Here is an 8099-nt window from a genome sequence, read left to right on the forward strand (position 1 = left end):
GATGCACCTTAAAACTCTGCAGCCAGGAAACCGCATGGTCTGGACTAAATTGCCTGCAGGATTGTTGTGCACAGAGCAGTCTGGCAGACTTTTCACTCTTACTTTGCATTATCATCCATAAAGGGTTGTACTTAAAACCCCATTAGAGCAAGGGGAAGGGTGAGGCTTTCATCGCTGAGTAGCAGCACTCTGCTACAATCAGGAAGAACATCTCTAATTCATCTAACAACTCATAGAGAGAGGGGGGGGGGTATCCATCAGTCCATGCACTCAGGAATCAATGCAGTGAATGAACCTTGGTATGGGTGTAAGTATATGCAGTAATGCATTACTGTCAGGCCTTTCTGTGTTGCAGTTTTAATACTCAGTTGAAAAGAAAACCAAATTTGACAAGTCTCAGTAAGTATAAGCTTCGCTATTTTTCAGAGTTGTATTAATTTATGGTAAACTGGGAAAAGGAGAGACTAACTTTCAGTCAAAAACAATCAATTTGACGCAAAACGCTGCAGTGCGTTCAGTCATAAAGTAAAAACAATAACACTGGCATCACTAGAGGGAAAAAGTACACTTTTACAGAGTATTATTGCATCAATGTCCACAATCTTATGCAGAGATTTCAGCTGGGATGAGACTCGCGCTCTCGTTTCTTGTTTGGTTTTGATTTTCCCGCCGGAGTTACAAACGTTGGAGTCAGAGATGGATTCAAGGCTGGATTTAGGGCTGGGTTCATGGCGAGCAGATCCCGTATAGTGGTATTCTGATCACCTGTGATAATAAAAACAGACAATAAAGGTGTGGTGTAAATTCAGTTCAGCCTCAGTATATCTGGACGTTGACACAGTTTTATTATTTTAGTTTAGTTACACAGTTAAATAACAAATATGGGTCCAGACTCAGCTTTAATATGAACATATGCATCTTCAATACATGAAGTTTTCTGACTAAAATGTAGCTTGATAGTTGACTTGATAGTTGCCTCATACAGCGACGTGAGCAGCACCTTCTTCATGTTACTATTAGTTAAGTGGGTCCGTAGTTGAACTTTAATCCAAGTGTGATATTTATGTTTTATCTGTCATTTCTGAACCCTTCTTCTGCTGTGCAGGTGAAAAAGTTGAGAATCAACACCCAAAGTTCATGTTTACTGCATAATGTGAATTTGTTTTGGTAAATGTGCAAAAAAATGTACAAGAGTCAAAATACTTTAGGCCAAACTGAACATTTTAGTTCCTCGGAACAAAGTCGCTCACCGATGTCATCTTCGTCACCACCAGGCTCCAGATCTGGACCGTGGACAGAAATGCGAGCCAAAGCAGCCAGCTCAGATATGAAGCTTTCTTCTGCCTCCTAATGGACACAGTGAGACGGTGCTTACAGGAAAACAGCAGTGCAGGACTGTAAATGGGCTCATCTGCCTGACATTAAACTGGTAAGCACACGCAGCGCACCAACCATTAACTGTGTTTTTATCTTCTCCATGGTTTCATCTCGGCTCGTTTTCTTTCGCCTCAGCTCCTCGTACATCATCTCCTGATCCAATTCACTCTGCTCCAACAGCTTCCTTTTATTTAGTTCAACTCTGCAAACAGAGAAACCAAAGCCAAGGTACAGCATATGCTCATTTGATGAAGACGGCCAGCCTGAAATGACGACTACTGCCAGAGTAACTGTACCTCTGCTGGAACTCGGCAGAAGCTGGTTTCTTGCCCCAGTTCGCCAGCTCTCTGAGCAAAGCTCTGCTCAGCTGACTGCTGCCCTCTTCCTTCTCATTTATGTCTGGATAGAAAGAAAATAAAGGAATAAAATTACTTCAATTATTCTCTGTGATATGCAGACTCTGATTTGGAAATCTAATTTTAGTTTACTGCCGCAGAAACCACCTAACGCCTCACACATGCGGATATTATTGGGTATAAAAATGTAAAAATCTCTTGTTAGTGATGGTCATCTCACCCTGGTTTATGTTTGACTGATCCAGCTGTAGCTTACTGGTGATATCCTGCAAATGGGAATAGTACTTTTGGACCAGTGCTATCAGAGATTCTTTGGTTACATAAACACTCTCTGCTGCAGCTTCTGTCAACTGGACCTGAAATAAAAAAAAATATGATGAACAGTTTGCTGCAATATTCAAAGAACAATTCATTTAATCCTCTCAATCCAATAACTTGAGCTAAATTCCTACTTTCATGGCATCGTCCTGCTTAGAAAAAGCCTTGGGCTGTGTGGATGCAGCCTCCATCCTCTGCTGGACGGCGTGGCTGAGGGCGTTGCCCAGAACCAGCTGTGCATGGCTCTGTAGAAGCTCAGCAGCCGTTTCCAGCTCAGACAAAAACTCCTGCTGGAGGTTATTCCCCAACAGCTGGCTTTCTGGGCCCAGATGTCTCTCTGCCAGGCTGGCGCTGCTACTCTGCTCAGAGACAATGATGGTGTTTAATGGGACGTGAGATCCTCGCAGTTGTAATCTACTGGAAGAAAAGCTTCAGAGATGTCAGTAGTGATTGTTTTAATGATGCGGAGAAGCGGTTCTCTCATTCAACACTTAGACCTTAAGCTGAATTTAATCTCTGTATGCCTGGGTTTTATATTTTTCTCACCTTAAGAGTTGAATTAGCAGCATGGGACAGGTTTTTACTGGGATCCTCCCACAGCAGAGCTCTGAAATCTGTCTGAGAGAGCACCTTCAGCTTGGAAAGCCTCATCTCTTTCAGCATGCGCAGACAGAAGTGTCTGACCACAAAGTACCTCTGCACCACCACCAAAAGATGCTCATGCTTCCTTTCTATCAGCCTTCCTACTGGACTGAAAGACAAATTATATTCCATTATAATGCTGTGTGAGCATATATACAGCCACATAGGATCCTCTCAATTTCATAACTTTAGTCAAATTCCTACTTTCATGTCATCCTGTGTGGGAAAATCTCCTGTTTAAATGTTGGGAATGTGTGTAGTTAGTGTATCTGCATTGTTTTTTATGCAGATTTAACAGAGTTGTTTCCAGTTTTCATTTTGCTGAACTTGTAGCTTTTCTTACTTTGTTGGCTAGAAGAAATATTTTGATGCGCTGGAAAGACCCTCATCCACCCACCCACTCTCAATGGATTAAAGATGCTATTTCTTTTATGAAACTGGAAAAAATTAAGCACTCGCTTAGAGACTCTGACGCTAAATTCTCTAAAGTCCGGTCGCCATTTGCAGACCATGTCATGTTTCTTACTCTTGAGATTGCCCCATGAACCCAGCCTCTATATTTTTCCAGCATGCCCTTGCATAATACACCCATACACACTGTAATTTTTGTAGTGGCACATATTTCTTTGTTGTTGTGGTCCCTTTTTTTTTTTTTTGTCTGGTTGTTTAAGTTTTTTTTTTTATTTTGGTTTCACTCTCGTCTCAATTTTGATTTTATTTTGTTCTATCTTTTTTTTTTTCCCTCTTTCTTTCTCTTTTGTTGTCCGGGTGTATGTATCAGATGTGTATGATAATACTTAGTATGTGCAGTTATGCACCCCGTGACTTCTTCTGATACTGTCATTGTCTTTCAATGTTTCAAATTTGTACTTGGAAAAAATGGTAAATAAATCATACATAAAGAAAAAGAGTTGTTTCCAGTTTTCACCTGTTCAGTGTGTAGCTCTGTCTTGCCACTGTAGCCTGGAGGATCTTCATCTGTTGTTCCCCCAGATGTTTCAGACAGGCCTGTACCAGAGCAGAATCTTCACTCCACTCCTGTAACGACAAGTTGAGTTAGAAACAAAGAAAAAACAAACAATTTCACTGTAAATTCATGGAAATGTAGTTAAAATAAAGCAAAAACGAAAAAGAATCCAGCTGCCAAGCACCAAGAAATGAATTGATGGAGTGTTTTAGGTCACTACATGGTGTCTACCTGTCTGTCTTTATCCAGTTCAACCCTGACATCCTCCAGCTGCTGCCTGGTTGTACACTCCACCTGCTGCAGCTGGACCGCCAGCTCCTGCTCCACATCCAGCCACAGTTTCTCACAGCGTTCAGCGCTGAGACTCGTCTGGACAGGAACAGAGGTGAGAAAGATGCCCTTGGCTAGTTCCCCGAGCCTCTTAGACCAATGGCTACGCAGTCTCTGAAGGCACAGGATTTTATTTTTAAATAGTCCATATATGTAAATACATGCAAGTGTCTGCAGAAATGCACAATGAAACATTTCATTTCTCACCTTCCAGAGGTCACAAAGGGACTCGGCAACACTGGTGTCCTGCTGCAGCTCGAAGTCAGAAATCTGCTGCCTGTGTTTTAGTAGTAGCTGCTGGTGCACCTGGGGGGGGGGCACATTTATATACCTGTAGATTTCCATGTTGCTTTTATCACACATAAAAGCAACTAAAACTCTGAACAGAGACGAGATTCAAGGTCAAATGGATGATAACGATGCAGGACAGTCTCACAAAGTTTCAGCAATAATTCCCTGACGCAAATATTGACAAATTATTCTAACTGTGGCGAATTCCTGCAGGTCCCAGTGAGTCTGTCTCAGTTCCAGGGCTCGGTTCTTCTCCTTCATCTGACTCCTCTGAAGCTTCTTCCTTTTGGCCTCTTTTTTACTGCATTTCTCGTTAACCAGCTCCTTTGTCTTCCTCGTGCACTCTGGAACACAAAGGTAGAACCCTGAGTGTGTGAAGCTAACTGGCTGATCGTGCTATTGGTGCAAATATCTTGCAATAATTACACTTCAGTGTAGTTGATCATAGATCTTTCAATCACTGTTCAATCTACAGTAAATCTGTCTTAGATTTGTCCTCTACAGTCATTAACATGACACTTTCTTTCATTAGTACTGAAAACAAATATACTTAAAGACAGTGATGGTGCCTTTGAGGACACATTGTCATGGCGTGATAGATGAAAAGCTGCACAAGAGTCTGGGACACATTAACACACATGATACTATTCTGTGCCGTCCTGAAAGAACTTGGCCTTGTTTAAGGAGCCAAAGAGGATTTCCAGAAAATGCTCCATACTGAGAGAGTATGTCTTTGAAAAGTAGGTTAGATGTTAACTATTGCAAAACCCCACGGCTAGGTAGACCTCCGCCGAGCAGCTCATTTCCACCCATACTGGGATTTCTACCCTATGTCACACTCCAACACTCATCTTATATGGAAACACTGATAGATTTCATGATTCACTGATAATGAATCCACAGCATCTTGTTTATATTGTGGTGTTTGTTGTCGTGTGTAGAGGCCAACTGAAAAAAGTCTTTATAAGACAGGAAATTGTGTGTGTGAGGTGTGTGTTAGGCCGGAAATGAAATTCAGTTTTGACTGCTTTGGCGGAAACTCGCTGTAGACACGCAGAATGCCGTTTGTTTACCGACTATAGACATGATGGAAAATAAAATGGAAAAAATAATCGGCTTTTTAACGGCAACGTCTTGACAATTTACCAACATCATCCCCAACAGGTAAAGCGAGTCAGCAAAACCTCCAGATCGTAACATTCCAGTGGCTTAACCCCTTCATTGTGTTTAAAAATCTCGTCTTTTCTTCTGTTCTGGATGGTAGTATCTAGAATGTCCAGATCTAGCTTGGATATCCTGTAAAACAGTTGAGAACTTCTCCTTTTGACCATTTACTGTCGGGTTATATGCATAGATAATGAAAATGGCCCTATCTTGCAATGAGAAAGAATCTTTTTTTTTTTAAAAATCTGGATTTAGGTGGAGAACCAGATCCCTCCTGACATTTAATGCAACCTACAGTTGTGCTCATATTTATTCACATCCTTTCATTAAAGAAGAAAAAAAAGCAGCTGCCTGTAAAATAAGCTGAAAAGTAATAATAAATCAAAAATTTATGAAAATCATTACATTATTTTCTAATTCTGGTGCAATAGAAATATTTTTTTTAAAATAAGATAATTTATTACATATTACATCACTCATAAACTAATATTTTGTTGAACAATCCTTTAATGTTTCCGCTCCAGTCAGGTGTTTTCTGTTCCTCTCAGTCAGACTTCTGCACCTGTTGACAGGTACTTTCTCCCACTGTTCAACAGAAAAGTGCTGTAATTTGTCCAGGACCGATTTTTTTTGTTTGTTTTTTTTCTTTCTTCAACTCAGTTAAATGAAAAAAACAGTGTCTTAAATTATGGTTATATTTTTGCAAATTTTTAGTTCTTGTTCCTTTTTTAAGTCTCCAGTTATTTAAGTGACTGTTGTAAATTCAGCTTTTTCTCTATTGAAAGGGGACGAATACATATGAGCACAACTGTAAGTTAGACCATAAAAAATAATGAAAATCCCTCCGTTAGTTCTCGCATAAAGTTGCTAAAAACCAGGCAGACAGAAAAACAAAGAGACGTCTAAACGCCAGACTAAACGTAACCTCCGCCACCTCCTTGGTGGAGGAAATGAAATATTCTCTCATCAACTTTTTCATTGACTTTTCCATAAACAGACACCTCCTGTTTTCATCGCTGAAGCATTTTCAGCTTAACCATCTTACCCTCAGTGCACTGCTGAAGGCCTTCAGTCAGAGTGGCCTGAATGTCTGATAATATCCTTTCCATGTGGCTAAATCTTAAGATGTCATCACTAGTCAGCTGTTCCAGTGTTGTGGTGATGAAACTCTGCCTCAGAGTCACTTCCCAGCTTAGCATGGCGGGCTGGGACTGAACAACGCCAGTCAACTCCTCCCACCACAACAACCTCTCCTGTGTTCTCTGAGAAACGAGAAAGAGCAGACACATTCAGAGTTATGTGTTGAATAAAACGCCGGCCGAGGTGCAGAAATAAAGACACAGTGAATGTAAACGGCTTGCCACCTGTAGCTCAGCGTCCTGCAGCTTCATCAGATTGTTCTCTACTGACAGAAGCGTCTGAACCAGAGAGATGATTATATTCTGCGCTTCATCCGGAGGGAAAATGCTGCTCTTCTTCATGAGGAACAGGCACAAATCCTCCACCTGTCTGCTGAAACTTTTGGACTACAAACAGACGTGAATGGAAGTCACCCAAACAGGAAACTTCCGATAACACATTTAGAATATTTGCTCAGTAAATTTCTCTTTACCATTTGAAGATTGCGCTCAAGAAGATCTTTCTGAGCTCTTTCAATCTCTTCCAGCGAACATGGAGTTTCGTGACTCTTCTCACTGACAGTCTGGGCTGCTGGCAGCTGCTTCCTCAGCTCATTCACTTCCTTTAATGAAAAATCACATGAAAAACTGGGAAAAGCAATGAAATGCATCAGAAGTGTCAAGGTCTGGTCTTTGAGGACCACAATGCTGCAGGTTTTCCACGTATCCCTGCTCCAACACACCTGACTCAAACTAATCAGTCACTGTGCAGAACTTTGGCTGTTGGATCCGTTTAATACACAGGTGTGGAACTCCAGTCCTCGAGGGCCGGTATCCTGAAGGTTTTTGTTGTCTCCATGCTCCAACACACCTGACCGAAACTTAAAAACAGGTTGACAAGAAGCTGCTGGATGCATTTGATTCGGATCAGCTGCTTTGGTGAAGGGAAACAACAAAAACCTACCAGATACCGGCCCTCAAGGACTGGAGTTTGACACCCCTGGTTTAATAGAAGCCAGGTGTGTTGGAGCAGGCACACATCAAGATGTGAGGGTTGCAAAATGCTGAGAATATTCCTGTTGGCTGGCAGGAAAGCAATCACCAGGAAACGAAGAAGTAATCAGGCCCCTGGATCGAGATCCTTTTATGCATCTATAACATGGAGAAACTAACTGCGTCGATGAAACTCGAGGTTTCAACCGTATCTGTAGGGGTTGGTTAATGTACATTGTACGGCACAGACCTTTTGTTTGAAGCAACCAAATTATATCGTAGATTTGGGTTATGTGGAGAGAAGGGAGTTACTAGGCATGAAAGAAAAAAAAAGAAACCATCTCACCCTGGCTAGATGCTAATTTTATTTTTTATATATATTTATTTATTTTTTATTTTTTCTGGTTTATCCAATCCAGTCCACTTTATTTATAAATAAACAGTTTTCAAAGTGCTGCACAGAATAAAACAAAAACAATGTTACAATACTAAAATATCAGTAAATACAAAATAATAAACTTAAACTAAATCCCAATAAACATA

At 40.9% G+C, this 8099-nt stretch overlaps 1 protein-coding gene across 1 annotated transcript in view; it reads right to left on the reverse strand.

Moving 5' to 3' along the window:
• Positions 1 to 343: 343 nt before the first annotated feature.
• evc (EvC ciliary complex subunit 1) overlaps positions 344 to 8099 on the reverse strand; it is a 12353-nt gene continuing 4597 nt past the window's right edge. The window contains exons 7-20 of the mRNA XM_079242760.1: positions 7058 to 7186; positions 6810 to 6971; positions 6491 to 6707; positions 4477 to 4625; positions 4198 to 4296; positions 3892 to 4104; positions 3622 to 3731; positions 2598 to 2802; positions 2186 to 2410; positions 1954 to 2089; positions 1674 to 1776; positions 1453 to 1579; positions 1251 to 1347; positions 344 to 765 (exon numbers count right to left, since the gene is read on the reverse strand). Of these exons, the coding sequence (XP_079098886.1) occupies positions 617 to 765; positions 1251 to 1347; positions 1453 to 1579; positions 1674 to 1776; positions 1954 to 2089; positions 2186 to 2410; positions 2598 to 2802; positions 3622 to 3731; positions 3892 to 4104; positions 4198 to 4296; positions 4477 to 4625; positions 6491 to 6707; positions 6810 to 6971; positions 7058 to 7186 (2121 nt within the window). The 3' untranslated portion in view covers positions 344 to 616. The remainder of the gene's footprint in view (positions 766 to 1250; positions 1348 to 1452; positions 1580 to 1673; positions 1777 to 1953; positions 2090 to 2185; positions 2411 to 2597; positions 2803 to 3621; positions 3732 to 3891; positions 4105 to 4197; positions 4297 to 4476; positions 4626 to 6490; positions 6708 to 6809; positions 6972 to 7057; positions 7187 to 8099) is intronic.

Source organism: Telmatherina bonti (genome assembly GCF_933228915.1).
Source record: "Telmatherina bonti genome assembly, chromosome: 6".
NCBI lineage: Eukaryota > Metazoa > Chordata > Actinopteri > Atheriniformes > Telmatherinidae > Telmatherina > Telmatherina bonti.